The sequence below is a fragment of the Magnolia sinica genome, chromosome 9 (assembly GCF_029962835.1).
Source record: "Magnolia sinica isolate HGM2019 chromosome 9, MsV1, whole genome shotgun sequence".
Taxonomy (NCBI): Eukaryota; Viridiplantae; Streptophyta; class Magnoliopsida; order Magnoliales; family Magnoliaceae; genus Magnolia; species Magnolia sinica.
Window position 1 is genome coordinate 8,860,993 of NC_080581.1, and position 17,318 is coordinate 8,878,310.

The following is a 17,318-nucleotide window of genomic DNA, read 5'->3' on the forward strand; positions in this document are numbered from 1 at the left end:
GGTCACAAAGACCTGAATGAAGAGGAAAAACAAATTTCATATTGATCCAAAACTTTTGTGACCCCAAAAAGGGTTTCAATGGTAGACGTTCAATCCCCCACTGCTTTTTTAAGTGTGGTCCACTTGATAGTTAGATATATCTTATTTTTCGTTTCAAGACTTAAGACTAGCTCGCCAAATGGATGAACGGTTTGGATATAACACAAACCTCATGATCAGACCCACAAAACTTGTGGACGTCAATATATCAGCCACATAGCTGCTGTGAGGTACACTAGCCAATCCGCTTCCGCTGTTTTCAGCACTGGGTAAATCAGCTACAAGCCAGGTGGATAGTTGCGGGGCCCACACACGCGGTTTGGCTAGTGACGCTGCCACCAGCCAGGTGGCTAATAGTCGGTGCTATGTAGACCCCACTATGATGTATGTTTTTTATCCACCCCGTCCATCTATTTTGAAAGATAATTTTAGGGCTTGATACCAAAAATTAGTTAGATCTAAACCTCATGTCGATCACACCATGGGAAAACAGTTGTCATTGAATGTCCACCATTAAAAATATCCTAGGGCCCATTGTAATGATTATTTGACATCTAACCTGTTGATTAGATCATACAGACTTGGATGAAAGCAAAACAAAATATATCAGCTTGATCCAAAACTTTTGTGGCCCCCAAGAAGTTTTTAACGGTGGACGTTCAATCAACACTGCGAGGGCCATTTGAGATTTGGACCAACCTCATTTTTGGGCTCATAGCATAAAATGATTTGAAAGAATGGGTGGACCGCATGGATGAAACAAAAACGTCATGGTGGGCCCACAGACGAGTAGCCATTGGCTAGTGGCCGGGGTGAGTAGCCGCTCCGTTTCCGGTGCGGCAGAGCATCTTTCAAAAAAACGGAAAAGCAGGTATTGCAGAGCACTTCAGGATTGCTTTATATGACGCGAAGGTAGGTGGGGCCCACCGTGATGTTTTGGGTAATCCACCCCATCCGTCCGTTTTTCCAGATCATGTTAGGTTATGGACACAAAAATAAGGAAGATCAAAAGCTCAAGTGGGCCACAATAAAGGAAAAGAAGTGTGTAGGCAAATTCCTACCATTGAAACCTCCCTGGGGTCCACCGTGATGTTTATATGCCATCCATACCGTTCATAAAGTCATTCCTACTGGGATGAACTACAAAACAACAAACTAGCATGATCCAAAAGTTATGCCGCCCCATGAACGTTTCAACGGTGGATATTCAATAATAATTTTTTCCTATATTGAGGCCCACTTAAGTTTTGGATCTGCCTCAATTTTGGTCCTATGTACTAACATGATCTTGAGAAATGGATGGACGGAGTGGATTTCTCACAAACATCACGGTGGGCTCCACCTAGTTTCCCGACGCAGGACAGAGTAGCCAATCCGTTCTCGAGACGGTCTCAACGAAGATGAGAGATTTTCGCCACCCCACACCTGGCGTAGGTTTGAATAACACCTACACACTCGGTGAGAGAGAGGGTGGCGCAGGTTAGCAGTAGCCAGTCTCTGGCATATTCGAAATTCGAAATCAATGAAAACCCTAACAACAGCGTCCTTCTCATTTCCAATCACCGGCAGCAGCAGGCGTAGATGCACGTCTCGAGCCTCTTTCTCGATCTCTCGCCCCTTCTGCAATTCATCTTCACTGCTCTCATCCTCGCCATTGGATTTCTCTACCTCCTGAACGCCACGGCTTCCAGCTACTTCGTCGTCGACGCGGAATTCGACGGTGAAGAACCTGCCGACGAATTCCGGGCCCCACTGCAGCAGAACCAGATGCTGGCTTGCGGCGGCAGAGGCGACACTTGCTTCATCTGCGACGGCCCGGCCAGCAAGCAGTGCTCTGGATGCAAGGCCATCCGATACTGGTAGAATCTCTCTACCCCTGCCCGCCCCCTTCTCTCTCTCTCTCTCTCTCTCTCTCTCTCTCTCTCTCTCTCTATCTGTATCTGTTATTTTGAATTGGAATTTGGGAAATATTAGGGGTCGTTTGGATGGTGGTAGATGGGGCAAGTAGTAAACGATTTACTTGCAAATCATTTACTACTTGTGTTTGGATGCTCTAGTTTGCTAGTAAATCATTTAGTACTTGTAAATGATTTACTAGCGAAGCCCCCTTCTCATTTACTAGCAAAAAGCTGAGATTTCATTTACTAGTAAACGAGGAGATGGCAAAGGCTCTATTATTTTGAATGAAAGCATACAAAACAGATTTTATTTACCATTTACATGCTATCCAAACACTGTAAAAAAATGATTTACTAGCAAATCATTTACAACTTAAAGCCAAACAGACAAGCTGTAAATCATTTACAGCCTTCAAGTGACTAGTAAATCATTTACAACGTAAAACCATTTACCGCCATCCAAATGACTCTTTAGTCATTATATATATATATATATATTGAGGTATTTGTTTTGTTTTTAATTGGAATTTGGGAAAATATTAGTCTTTTTTTTTTTTTTTTTCATTTTTTTTTTTGAGTTGAATTATTGGTTTGAGTGTTGATATTTTGGTTTTCTTAGTTGAAGTGTTCAGCTTCATGTGCGTGTGCACGCACGTTAAAAGGTACTATGAAGTCCCATGAGGTCGAGCTATGTGGCCCCCACCATGATGTGTGTAATACATCCACACTGTGCAATTGGCGGGTCCCCTTTAGGATATGGGATGTCCCAAAAATCAGTTGTATCTGTAGCATAAGTGGGCTACACCATCTCAAATCATGCCTAAAACTTCTAAAAGCACTTGGCAGGGCCCACCCGAGTTTTGGAATGGCCTAAAATTTGGTGTGCTCTCTTATCCAAGTGGGACACACAATAGATGGGCTGGATGTCTAAGCCACATCTCAATGGGCTCTATAAACAATTAGGAAGGTTTCAATGGGTGGGGATCTACTCTTAACCAGGTTGTTCTGTAATGGTAACAGTGGCCATAACGGTCACCACCGTTACCTTTACGATACAGGGCATAATGGCTGTTACGGAATCTTTAAAAAAAAGAAAAAAAAGAAGAAGAAAAAAAACCTCGAAAAACCTGTATCTACCCCGTAATATTGATTAAAAAATTATGAAAAACTTGTATCTGCCCCGTAATAGACCATTATGGGGCTGTTATGGCCTTTATAGGGGATGTAACGTGCCATTAGCGGGAATTATGGGTCATTTTTTTCCATTATGGTTGTTATCCCCGTTACTACCCCGTAACACGTAACGGTTGCTATCGTTACCTTTACGTGACGGCCTTTACGGCACACCATGCTCTTAACCGTTGTTTGTGCTGGCCAATTTTTAGGGCCATGACCTACAATGGAAGGGTGCATCTGGTTGCTGGTGTGGATGGATGACTGTTGGATTTTTGGGTCCAAACACAACATATTCTGAATATCCAATTTAACATTCCTCTTGGAATCCCCATTTGCGATAATATCAGATTTCTAAAAGATCAAAGTTAAGGATGAAGGGGGGATATCTTACCTTATACAATTGAATTGTTGCACACTTTTTCCACGATGATTTTATTGATGTTGATTCCCTAACGGAAGAGGTCATTCCCCGATCTATCTCAGGCGAGAGATGTGAGAAAATTGCTGTCTACTCTTCTGGTAGAGGCTGTGGGAGACTCACACCATATACAAGGTGGAGCACACACGCATCACACACGTGAAGGAGAAGAGAAGGTGATGGAAGATGGGAAGGGAATTAAACTCTCTCTCTCTCTCTCTCTCTCTCTCTCTCTCTCTCTCTCTCTCCAAGTGACGTTTGGGGAGAGGGGTGCCTAGGGTTTTCTCTAGGTATCGGATTGTGAGTGAAGTTCGTTAAACTATCTTGTCCATGCACATACTTGTGATCTAATCCTTTTATTGTTTAGGCCATCTTTCATAGATCTACCCATGCTGATCAACTAGTAGACCATTAGATCTGGGCCATAAGTTATCATCTGGTATGATTAAAGCAATTTACGGTTAAAGTAAAACTTTAATGCTTGAAAAACCTCTTAAAGTCGATTAAAACCTTTTAAGTATTGGGCCCGGTGGAAAAACCATTCGATACATCTCTAATATAATAAAATCCAAGCCATAAATAGGTCTCTACGTATATCTAGTGGATCTCATGTTGACTTGAACAAAAATCAATGAACCCTGATGGATGTACCCAACATCACCAACTTTTAGTTCCCTTTAGGAAACCTCTTAAAGTGAAGCCAAAGCCACCTACTTAAGTTCATGATCTTTACACGCATTCAGGTATAAAGATTGATTATCTTTCGTGCAACATCAAGTCCTTGATCACTATGATCATAATCTAGGCTAATGGGCCCTTAGACTATTGACTTGAACTTGATCCTCCAATGCAAGTGTCAACAGGTCTAATACTAGAATTTTATATCTATGGCACACTTACACTCATGGGTAATTGTAAGGTAAGGGCGTAAACATAACCAACTCCAAATCGGCTCCCGATGGTGGAGAACGTTCATCACGACCCAAGTCAGTCTCATCACACAGAATGACCGTATGTCTCATAGAATGATGCTCACATATGTTGTAAGCATTTGTGACGGTCATAACACATCAAAATATTGAGATCCATGCACCACAAGTCTCCTCGGTATATGACCACTATGTCCAATCTCAAGTTCCCAACGACTATAGATGAATCACTTGTTACATAACTTTTGTTCATATAAGTTTAAGGCGGCATTAGATATTAGTTAAAGCATATCTCACTTGTCCAAAAGGACCCATGGTCATTAAGATCAATAACTGGCCTTATCACTTCCATAAGGCCAGTGGATTAGGGCGCACATTGGTTTTCTAAAGCATAAATCCAACACAACACATCATGGTGGGGCCCATAAAGCTCGACCTCATGGGGAGCTCCAAGGAGGTTGACCTCATAGTACCTTTTCCACACACACACACACACACACACACACACACAACCATACACATGTGCGCGTGTACACACACAGTTGAACACTTCAACTAAAACCCAAATATCAACACTCAAAACCAATAATTCAACTCACATAGATAGATAAAGAAATGCTCACATACAACTAGTTGGCGTGTGGGGCCTATCATGGTGTTTGTATGACATCTCACCCATCCACCAAGGTTATCCCACCATGAAAATTGGATGCCCCAGAAATTAGGTTGACCTAACCCTTAGATGTGACCAACATGAATGAAGAGTTTTTTGGTTGTTCATTGTTTTCTATTGTGTGCCTATGGGGGGGCATGGAACTTTAGTAACATATGCTAACATTTTAAATGACACACGGGGTGACCTATTGTCGATCTGATCAATAGCATAAAAGTGGGCAATTAAGATGACCGGGTAAACAAAATAGGTCCAATCATCATCTCAAAATGTCTAGTAGATAAATCCGACTTTGCATGTGCTTGTATGACATCTCACTTGTCCAGCAAGGTTGTCCCACCATGAAAATTGGATGCCCCAAAATTATGTTGATCCAACCATTAGATGTGCCTCGTGGGAATGTGGAGTTTTTTGGGTGGTTGTTCATTGTTTTCTATTGTGTTATCATATTTAGGGTATCCCATTTGCATGGTGGGACAACTTTGCTTGACAACTTTGCTAGATGAGCGAGATGTCATACAAACACTATGGTGGGCCCCATTGGCCAACTAGTTGGATGTATATCTAGTCGTGTGCATGCGTGTCACACACACATATATGGGTTTTGCTAATGCCCCACCTTCATGGAATGTTAGCACATCCACCAACATTTTAAATGGCACTCGAGGTAAACTATTGTTGATCTGATCAATAGCATGAAAGTGGATAGTCAAGATGACCGGGGAAACAAAATAGGTCCAATCATCTTCTCTAAACATCTAGTAGATAAATCCCACGTTGCATTTCTTATGATTTTAAAGTAATACTTTGGTGTGATGATTCTGACCATGCGATTATGGTTTGTAACCGACAGATGGTTGTAACAAATTGGTTAGGATCACTCAATCAGCATGATTTTTGCACCACATCTTGCTCCTAGTTGTATGATTGAATGAATGGTTCAGATCAACAATAGGTCATGCTGTGTGCCACTTAAAAAGTTTGGGGAAATTGCTAACATCCCCATGAAGGTTGGGATGTTTGCAGTATGAATTTGGGATGTGAAGACTGTTTGACGCAAGGTTTAAAGGATCGGCTGAAATCGGTACTTATTGCACGATATGTGCTGGTGGTTTCGGTACTTGACGATCCGGTACTACCGCATCTTTACAGCAACTTTGATGTGAACCAACCCGACTCGGGTTTGAATTGGCCGATTTGGTCCCTTTAGTCTGAGTTGGAATGATTCAACTGGATAAGTTTGAGTGTGACATGTCTTTTCTTTGAGTTTTAGTGTCAGCTGTGTGAGGCTTACTGTGGTGTAAATCTAAAATCCCCCCGTCTATCAGATTCTCCCTTGCATGTTTGTTCTGGAAGAATGGGCCAATCAACAACTCGGGTGGGCTACAAGACAAGCAACAATGGGGACCGATGCCCACATATAGAAGAAAATAGATGTTTGTGGGGCCTAGGTGATGTTTATATGCCATATGAATGATTCATAATATGCGCCCAACAAGCGTCCACGAATTAGAGTTAGGAACTTAGGATTGCTCAACCAATCTGATTTTAGGACTTGAGACTTAGCGACGCTGGTTTCCACAATGTTGATGATTTAATTTTATATACTATATGCTACTTGTATAATTTGTAAGTGCTTGCATATGAAGCATCCTATATGAAGTAACCAATCTGATTTCGTGCATCTGCAGGGAATAGTCTCGCCTCAAAATGGGGCGGGGACACCCTATGTTGTCAATTTTTTTATTTTATTTTATTTTATTATTATTATTTTTTTTTAAATTATAAACAGTACAAATCATGAAAAGTCATAAATAGAGCAAATCAGACCGTTTGTTTACCTGTTCCACTGTGGATGGGCCGCATATGTGTGCATTGGCCCTTATCGGCCAAGAAGGGCGATATGTTTCGGTATTGGTAGTGATTGATACAATGCATCAAAACCTTGGTTTTTAATGAGATATGGATACCGAGTTTTGCCTGTGTTTGGATGCAACATTGATGTGATATGATAAAGCGAAAATTCTACTGTTGCATTAGGAATTAGGATTGAGGTTTAGTGGTCCAAATTGCAATTATGTTTCATTTAAGCTAGACTTGAAAGGAATTCAAACAAACATTCCTAGGCTACTTTCTCATGATGAATTGATGGGGACATCATGTGCACATGCACACGCACACGCACGCCGCTCCCCCTATGCACGTATGCCAGGAGAAGGAGGGCCCTGCTGTTGATCTGGATCGATAACGACATCCAAAGAGGGCCTTCTAGTTAGAAGACGGAGTTTTAGTTCGTTGGAGTGGGCCCGATAGTCAAGTAAAGCGCATTATGGGATCTCATGATCGTGGCCCATTAGTCTAATTGATCTTATATTTTAGGTTTTGCTTAATAATGTTATTTAGAATATCATGGATGGATTAGATTTCTTTAATTAGTTTTTATTTTGGTTTTCTTCATCACCAAGTAATAGGTTGCGCACATGGCGTGAGTTTGGGATATAGGTTTTTTCTTATAAATAGGCGCCCCCTCGCACGTGCGGCCAGGCCCCTGTGAATGTGTGTTAGGCCTAGTCCACTGTCTGCGCGCGGGAACTGTCTTCCGGTTCAGGTTTTCTTCTTATTTTACCATCTCATACTTGTTTTTCATTAACCCTAACCCTAGATTGCATCATCCTTAATTTATTTGCTCATTTTCTCACCCTAGGGTTCCTTGAATTGAAATTGGTGAATCCCTTGGATTAGGGACTGATTGCTGTGCATGTGTGGATGATTATTACTTATCTTTGAGCATCGATTGATTTATAATTTTTTACAGATCCAGCCCTAGCCTGTGTAGACCCCTTGTTTGAATGCTGGAGCTTTTGTGTAGGATGTGGAATTATTATGTGATTGTTTTGAATTAATATGATCTAAAACCTGAGGTCTTGCATATCATATTTAATTTTCATGTCCTACATCACGAATGCTAGGAAACATCATTAGTTGTAACCATTCCACCTAATTAAACTGAATGTTCGTGATGCAATTCAATTGTGCATCTGAGCAAGGCCCTGTATTTGTCTTTTTTTGGGTTTTATTGTGATGTCAGCAGTGGCTGGTCAGTACACATTGTGGTGTGCGGTTGTGAGGGTGTGTGTGTGAAAAAAAGAGGGGGGCAGCTGGTCAGTAATCTGATGCAGGTTTTCTTTATAGTTACTTTATATACCCCCCTTGGTATAAATTTTTTCCTTCTGATAATTTTCCCTTTGGTTAATATCATTATCGCCACACCTGCTATCAGAAGTTGTGGTTTTTAACTTATAACTGTTTGTTTTTTTGTAACTTGAAGCTTAAAAAGGTCTCTCTTGTTATTCTCAGCTCTCCCACATGCCAGTCAAAGCATTGGAAAGCAGATCACAAATTAGAATGTAAGGAATTAAGGTTATTACGCAATATAGGTTCAATAAAATCTGACAGTAGTAACTGTGAAAGGAGGAAAGCTTCTGGATGGGCTGATATTTTTAGTAGTACAGCTTCACCAGTGCCTGGCCGTGGAACGTGTAATGTACTCCAACAACCAAAGAAGGTGACTGAATGACCATTTTCTCTTCTCAAAATATAATTTAGTGCTTTTGTAAGGTGCATATAGTTCATTCTCGTACAATCAGATACATGAATTGCCCTATTTCTGTTGCAGGTTCTTTTCCCATACGATGAATTTGTGAAACTGTTTAACTGGGACAATCCAGGGTGTCCATGGTTCCCACCTTGCGGGCTTCTAAATTGTGGTAACAGGTTTGAGTAGCATGCACACTATCAAGATCTTGGTGTCTTAGTTCTCTGGGTCTTAGTTTGAACCTTATTTGCAGGATCCTTCTAAATACAAGCTACTCTCCTTCTAACTACATGCTACTCCCACTTTGGACTCTCTCTCTCTCTCTCTCTCTCTCTCTCTCTCTACACATACACATACTTGTTTACATTTTGAAAGAGACGCTTCCCCACTCTTGCACCCGAATTTGTTGCCACTTTCCTTCATGCTTCGTTCAACTATAGTTTTAACCTATTCCATCAAGTTCAAAAGGAAAAAACAGTGAATCATTAGGCACTTAAATTCGTCGTCCTTTTTTTTTTCCCTTTAATTCTCAACTGCTTTTCCTGTGCAGCTGTTTTGCCAATGTTGTTTTACAATGTCTTACATGCACACGGCCACTTGTTGCCTACCTGTTGGAGAAAGGCCACTCAGGAGAATGTAAATACATAATGTCAACCAATTTATTCATCATTTTTATTAGATAGCATGCGAACTGTTGCCTTGCCTAGCTTACACATTGATCTTTGTTGTTCTTCAGGCAATCGGAATGATTGGTGCTTCTTATGTGAACTTCAGTGTCATGTTCATAAAGTGAGCCAGAGTCTGCATCCCTTCTCCCCAATTAATATTCTTTCTCGATTACCTAATATTGGTGGTAATCTTGGCTATGGAAAACAAGAGGATGCTCATGAGTTCATGAGGTACCTTTACTTCTGGTTCATCGGCATTTTTGTTCATTTGGCATTTGAAATATTTCTCTAACTGAATTTTCATAATTGATCTTTTACTGTGAGCAAGAAGAAATGTACATCTTTTACCGTGAGCTGTTTGGGTTGATTTAAAATTTATATGCCACAAATTTCAGTTCATCATATTTTACATTTTGTAGGTTTGCGATCGATACAATGCAGTCAGTTTGCCTCGATGAGTTTGGAGGAGAGAAGGTCCTGGATCTTAGCACTCAAGAGACAACCCTCATTCAACATATATTTGGTGGCCACCTCCAGTCACAGGCAACTTCTTATTTTCTCCTAATATTTCCACATCTTGCTTCTTTCCTTAGTAGTTGTCTGCTATCTTCCATATGTGGACGTTGCTGTTAAACGATTCTGAAGGAAGCACAGTTTTTTGTGGATCTGATTCGAATTAAAAAGGAAATTTGAAATTCAGCATATGCCTATGTGAACTAATTCCAAAAAAATTGCTGTGGCTGTTGCTGCTTAAGGAGATATGCTCCACTAAATCTCTATGAGTAATGACTGGTTGCAGCTCTAAAATGATTTCTTGTTCATCACTTGCATAGTGCGTGGACTCCTGGAATAAACTCCTTAATTGGGCCAGGATTATTGGATGACTCTCCTATAGATGAGGCCAGATGACGAGTCCCATATTTTCTTCGTTTGATGCTGAAACATGTTATAAGCTGTTTTTGTTTTCCGTCTCCGTGGGTTCTTTTGTGAATAAAACTACTGAATTGTGAGTCATGTAGTTACAGGCACATGGACTGAGGTAATTGGATGACTCCCCTGTGGAAAGGATTAGGGCAGATGACCAAGTCTGATATTTTTTTGTATTTTGATACTGAAACATGAAAGTTCTAAGCTGTCTTTGTTTTCCATCTCTCTGGGGTCTTGTGATTTAACTTCTGAATTGTGAGTAAAGTCATCAGAGGCATATGGGATTAGGTGATTGGATGACTCCCCTATGGGAAGGATTAGGACTGATGACTGAGTCTGATATTTTTGTGTTTTGATGCTGAAACATGAAAGTTGTAAGCTGTCTATGTTTTATATCTCTGGGGTCTTCTGCTAGTTAAATCCTGAATTGCGAGTCAAGTCGTCACAAGCACATGGTCTTATTTGATTGGATGACTCCTATGGGAAGGATTAGGGCAGATGATTGAGTCCAATATTTGTATTTTGATGCTGAAACATGAAAGTTGCAAGTTTTCTTTGTTTTCCATCTCTCTGAAATCTTCTTCAAATAAACTCCTGAATTGTGAGTCAAGTCATCACAGCATATGGGCTTGGATGATTTGATGACTCCCCTATGGGAAGGATTAGGGCAGATGACTGAGTCTGATATTTTGTATTTTGATGCTGAACATTTTCTTTTGGGGTTCATTGCTGAAACCTCTTTCCTCCTTCCCCATCAAACCCTATCCCTAGAGAGAAGTCATTGATTTGGTAAGGAGGAAGAGCAACGTCTATTTCTTGGAAACTGTTTTTTTTTTTTTTTTTTTTCATGAAACACTCCTTAAGTTTCTCAAATGATCTTATTAGGTAAAAGTTTCTCAAATGATCTTATCAGGTAAATAGTCCTTTTGAGTGTTTTAAAAAAAAAAAAAAAACACTCCAGAATTCGTTGCTGGACTATGAATTTGGTAACTGTTGCTGTCTTGTATTACTATTCTAATGAAGTTTATCATCATGTACAGAAACAAGTAGGCCTTCCTGCATGGATATTTTATAGATCAAAATAAATTCATATTTTTCCTTCTAAATCTTTTAATTTCTGTTGAATTATGTTCTTGGGCATCCTCTTACAGATTCGGTTTTATTTGTAGGTTATATGCACAAAGTGCAATAAGATCTCTCATCGTTATGAGAATATGATGGATTTAACTGTTGAAATTCAAGGAGATGCTGCTTCTTTAGAGGATTGCCTAGACCAGTTCACAGTTAAGGAATGGCTTGATGGGGAAAACATGTATAAATGTGACCGGTATTCATGCTTCTTTATAACATTATGTATCTTTAAACTGTGTATTTTCTATGCACACTAGCCTTTTTTTCCCCTCTTCTATGAACTTATTTCTTGGATTTTTGCTTCCTATTAAATGCATTAAAATGCATAACCAGGTATTCTCAAAATTCTCAAACACTATAGAACTAGCTAGCTTAACAGTTAGGAAGATATCTCGGGTTAAGATTTTAGCTTTGGTGTATGCTACATGTACTCAAAGTTTGTTCAGAGCATCCTAGTGGTGTGAAGCCATCAACTTATTGAGGAAAAGGAGGAATATTGATTTCATCTCTTGTTTCAGCAACATGAGTGGCTCATGAGGAATGGAAAGAAGCACACTCTCTATTTGATGTCGAAATCCTCATACTGCATGAGGAGCTGCTGTTAATTTTTAACAAAAAGGGATGACTGCTTGAAAGGGCTGTTGTTCCCTATCAGTAGAAATGTGAAACCTGTTGAGCCTTCTTGGAACAGCAGCATTTTCCAGTTTGTACATCACCTGAAAGCCTTCTTCTTCTTAGGCCAATTTTACTAAGCATAACTTATTATCCAATCATATCTTGTAGCTAGGAAGCTCCTCCAAGTTTTGAATCTTGAAGCATCACCACATCTGGTTTGTGTTTGCTAGAAATGGATCCATAGCCAACTTAAGTGAATTACAGCATATTTCCTTAGAAATTAGAATTCTGTGCTTTATACTTGTTCATGTTATAGATGAGGCCTTATATGATTCTTCTCTAGAGGAAATGTGTAGTATCCTCTGGTCCTCAATTTGTATAAGTGGGTGATCCAGATTGTTGATGTGATTGCCCTGCATTGGATGGATCACGCCCCCAAAGTCTTCTTGATATGTTAATCCCAACCCTTCAATCGTTAACCCAAAGATTATAGTCAAGGAAAGAAACACAACAATGGTCCATATATAAACGAGATGAGTCTAAATATTGGATGGCCAGGATCTTCTGGTCTGGGAGATTTTTGGAGCAAGGTCCATCCAGCGTGGGGTCCATCACATCAACAGCCTGGATCACTGAACCTTGGGTGGCACTTGTACAAACAGGAAACCTGCTGTGGATGTCCTCGAGCACAGGATCATATAGTTCCTTGCTGAGAATGAACTTTTGGTTTGCTTCTGCAAATCGTAATTCCATTTTTGGGTATTTGTTCCTTTACCCATTTGCAGATGTTGTGATTATGTCAAGGCATGGAAGCGGCTCACTATTTATCAGGCTCCAAATATCCTAACCATCGCTCTCAAGAGATTTCAGGTTCTAACCACAACATCTCCTATGTTTTATGTAATCGTTGTCTCCTAATGTGTAGTTTCTGATTGTTATGCATCATGCAGAGTGGGAGGTTTGGTAAATTGAACAAGAGAGTGACTTTTCCAGAGACTTTAGATCTCGGTCCATACATGAGTGAAGCAGGAGATGGTGCCGATGTATACAAGCTTTATGCTGTTGTTGTCCATGTAGACATGCTGAATGCTTCATATTTTGGCCATTACATTTGCTATACCAAGGATTTCAGTGGGAACTGGTATCGGATTGATGACTGTAAGGTAGTCTCTCATTCAATAAATTTTATTTTTATCAGGTGTATGTTTCTTGAGCCTTTTAGTCCTGCTGTAACTTCACTGATTATGCATCTCAGGTCATGAAAGTTGAAGTGGAGGAGGTACTTTCTCAGGGAGCTTATATGCTTCTATATAGCAGGCAGGGTTCTTCATCTTCCTTCCCATATTCCATAAAAATAGGAGAAATGTTATTATGAGAGCACACTTCCACTGTACATATGGTGAGTGCCAATTGGGCCCATTGATTTGGTGGGCCGCCATGTGAATGGGCCACTGCCGCCCCAAAAAGTGGCTGTGGTTGGACTATCCTAACCATTCAACATTCATGAGTTTTCCATCGACATGGACCATTGGTTTTTTTTTTTTTTTTTGTGCTCAACCATGTCAGGTCCGGTTCTGTATGGTGATTGGAGGGTCAATATAGTCCACTTATGTGGAAATTTTAGCCACGGCTTGTCCACGTGATAGCCGGTGAAATCATTGCTTCTGATCACCATACAAAAACGCCATGTGTATGGAGGTGATGATTTACTGGACACTTCTAACTGCATGAAGTGTGTGGCTCACAGTAACATTCCTCTAGACACAAAATAGTTGTAAAAAAATTGAAATGATTGTAATCTGTTTTTGTATAGATTCCTCCAATCCATGATTACTATTATTATTATTATTGTTATTATTATTATTATTATTTTTTAAAATTTACATAAATGGATATCTTTTGCTTTTACATCCCTTTTTGAGTCCTTTTTACTTGTTTGCCTTACTCACTTGATCCAAGGTTCTGATTATTTGTTTTAAGAATCTCCACCCCCTTCTGCTGTAATATATTCTTTTGGCTTTCATGTTTAGATTTACCATGTGCATATGGGCAACTCGCTCATGCATGTGGGTCTGCATGAACATAGTGGATGCTTCAAACGATTGACTTTTGCATATTTTTCTGCTGTTGGACAGGATATCTGCGAGGCAGCCTGGTGATAAGCCCAAGCCCCTGGAAGCTGAATGGGAGGAGGAAAAAGAGTCAGCAGAGGTGGCCGAAGAAGCATTCCAGGCTTCGGTCGAATCTGTTGAATCATCTGACTTTGCTCAGCCAGTGAACCCTGTTAGTGCTTCTTGCTGCTTCTCTTCTGACACTGAACTGCAGTCAACCGATTCTGACACTGAGCTGCAGTCAACTGGTCCTGCCGAAATAGTTCCTGTAAACATAAGAGAAGAACCTGAGGATATGGATTTTTCCAATGCCATCAAGGTTATTTCTGAGCCTGTGAGAGAAGCTCGAAACGACATAGGGTTGGGTTACTCGCCAAGTTGCTCAGGGTCTGTGGATCTTGAACTAGGGAATTGGAATCACTGCTCTCATGCCTCATCTGCTGAGCTTATGCATTTAGTTTCCGCTGATTCAGCTTCATCTAGCGAGCTGTCACCATCCATCGGGCCTACAGCTGAATGCCGAGAACCCAACACTCGTTCTATGGCAAATAGAAGTTCCGAAGATGAAAATGTCATAAGGATCAATTGGGATGGAGGGTTCCTGCTACCAGAATCCTCATCAAACGACTGTATCATCAACCAGAAGTCTGAGGCATCATCTGATGATTCTCCTGATGCTTTAACCTCATTTCCAAACTCCCCAGATGAAGCAAATCTTTCTAGCTTCACAAGTTCAGATGGAGCAGCGATGATCTGCGATCCATCATTTTCAAGAACTGCAATTACTATCTCACAGAAGGTTTTCCAGGCAGCTGAGAATGCAGCACTTGAAGTCTCAACACTGTGTGGAGATACATCTGTTAGTGGCAGAAAGAAGTCCATGGAGAAAGGTGGGAAGACCCAATTGGAAACAGTTGAATACGGTCATTCCTGCATGGTCGAGAGAAGCAGCAATGGTTTTGCAGAAGTTGCTGAAGTTGGCTGTTCCTGCACAGTCGATAGCAAATGCAAATGCAGTGGGGTTTCCGAAAATGTTTCTGCTCATCAAAACCATAGTAATGGTAGTGACGATCATGATAGTTTGGAAATGATGATGTGTGGAAACCATGAGAAGAGGTTTCTGAGTGAAGTTGAGGCACCTGATAGAGAAACTCCTATAGATGGGCCCCAATATCCTGACTGTAACGGATGTGCTGAACCAACCTTTTCTGATAAAAAAGGCAGTAAGGTTTACAGCTGTGATGTGGGACTTGAGACACTTGGTGGGGATGGCAATGATCTGTCTTTGTCTTCCAAGAAACCTCTGAATGTCGACGAGAAAGCTGAGGAACATGCCAAAGCCGTTCATCCCATGAAGGTTGAAACCAACTGCAATGGATGGGTTGGTCCACTCATTGCTGATCAAAATGGAAGTGGGGTTTACAAGCACGATACTACATCAACCCCCATCTGTGAAAATGGAAAGGGTGTCACTTTGGACCACGGAAAGCCATTGATTTCCCCAGGTTTTCTTAACAATCCGCCGAGAAAGAAGTCGCATAAGAACTCTGAAGCAGTGAGAAAAAATCCAGGCGGAGCTGTCTGTGATTCCTTTAATCTTACAAACAGCAGCAATGCCAATGGAAGCATGATTTGCAATCATGATTTGGGGCCCACTACTTCCCAAGAAAGCGACAGAGATGGCTATATAAATTGCAAACGGCAGAGACATGAGCATGGTTGTTTCTAGAGTCAAATCGAGAAGGAGATGGAAGGAGAAGAGACATGGGCTGTGACCTGCTGGATTTGGAGATTCAAAGGATCAAAGAACATTGGCAGGCTGGCCTTATCATTTGATGATTTAAGGTGCATTCTTTCCCCCTTATTCAAATTTTTTTTTTCATGGTCCCACTACAAATAGGAAAAAGAAAGAAAAAGTGGTGGATTTGAGCCCTTATGGGTTTTCATTATTGTAGAAGCCCATAAGCTCCTATTCCATGTTTTCCAAACTATAAATAGTCCCATATTGGGTTTTCATTTCGTAGCTTCCTTTCTTTTCCCCTCTTCAGAATAGAATAATAGATTGATACCAAAATCAAAGTCTTTTGGTTTTCATTTTCTTGGTATAGATGTTGGCATTGTGGACCACCAGATAAATCTGGATTGAAAGCATGGTTTAAAAATATAGTCCAATACCGAACTTATCACCCATGATACGTACCAGTTCGGTCCATTATTTATACGGCTATATCGATCTGAAATGACCCAGATTCTTTGGTGACTGTTAAGAACATCAGAACCGATGTGGGCCCAAATCTACCCATTGACAGACCAATGACAAATGATAATGAGTTTTTGTTTTTTTGCCCTGGCGGTTTGGCTAGTGACCACAACACGAGCTAGCTAGCTGGTGTCAAAGCTCTGTGGGTCCAACCATGATGTATGTGTTTTATCCACACTGTCTATCAGTTTTGCCATCTTATTTTAGGGCATAAGCCCACAAATGAGGCAGATCCAAATCACAGGTGACCACACCACATGAAAACAGTATTGATTGAACATTCACCATTAAAATTTCTAGGGCCCACTGTAATTTTTATTTGCCATCCAACATGTTGATAAGGTCACACAGACCTGGATCAAGGGAAAACACAAATATCAGCTTGATCCAAAACCTCCGTGGCCCTCAAAAAGTTTTCAACGGAAAGCGTTTCAATCCCCACCGTTTCCTGTTGTGTGGTCCTCCTGAGATTTGGATATGCCTCATTTTTGGGTTTGTGCCATAAAATGATGTGGAAAAATGTATGGGAGGCGTGGATAAAACAAATACATCATGGTGGGGCCCACAGCTTTTGACTCCACCTAGCCAGCTAGTGTTGGGGTCACTAGCCAAACCGCATGGGGCTAATTATGCTGAAGTGTAGGGGTGGCAATGGGCCGGGTGGTCTGGGCTGAGCTGGACCTGGGCCAATGATGAACGGCCACTGTCATACAAAGGAATAAACAGTAGGGTTGAAAGTCGGGCAGGTTCAACCCAACTGACTCGCGACCGACCGGACATTGGGTTGGGCTCGGGCAGGATGTATCGGGTTTGGTCTCTAGCTTGGGCTATATAAACACCAACCTAATAAAACTTGGGTTGGTCTTGGGTTGCCCGAT

The 17,318-nt window shown here is 40.9% G+C and overlaps 1 protein-coding gene across 4 annotated transcripts; it reads left to right on the forward strand.

Annotated features, from left to right (window-relative positions):
• Positions 1-1,443: 1,443 nt before the first annotated feature.
• Positions 1,444-16,274, forward strand: LOC131256827 (ubiquitin carboxyl-terminal hydrolase 18-like). 4 transcript variants are annotated; one of them, XM_058257877.1, is made up of 11 exons: positions 1,444-1,898; positions 8,491-8,698; positions 8,810-8,907; positions 9,279-9,364; positions 9,465-9,627; positions 9,816-9,939; positions 11,493-11,650; positions 12,855-12,939; positions 13,020-13,232; positions 13,325-13,386; positions 14,205-16,274. In XM_058257877.1, exons 1-11 carry the CDS (start codon positions 1,621-1,623, stop codon positions 15,907-15,909), a joined length of 3,180 nt encoding a protein of 1,059 aa, XP_058113860.1. In that variant the 5' UTR covers positions 1,444-1,620; the 3' UTR covers positions 15,910-16,274. The 4 variants fall into 4 exon arrangements, with proteins under 4 accessions (XP_058113860.1, XP_058113861.1, XP_058113862.1 ...); XM_058257879.1 differs by having other exon boundaries at positions 1,739-1,898; positions 8,462-8,698; XM_058257878.1 differs by lacking the exon at positions 9,279-9,364 and having other exon boundaries at positions 8,810-8,900.
• The last annotated feature ends 1,044 nt before the right edge of the window (positions 16,275-17,318 follow it).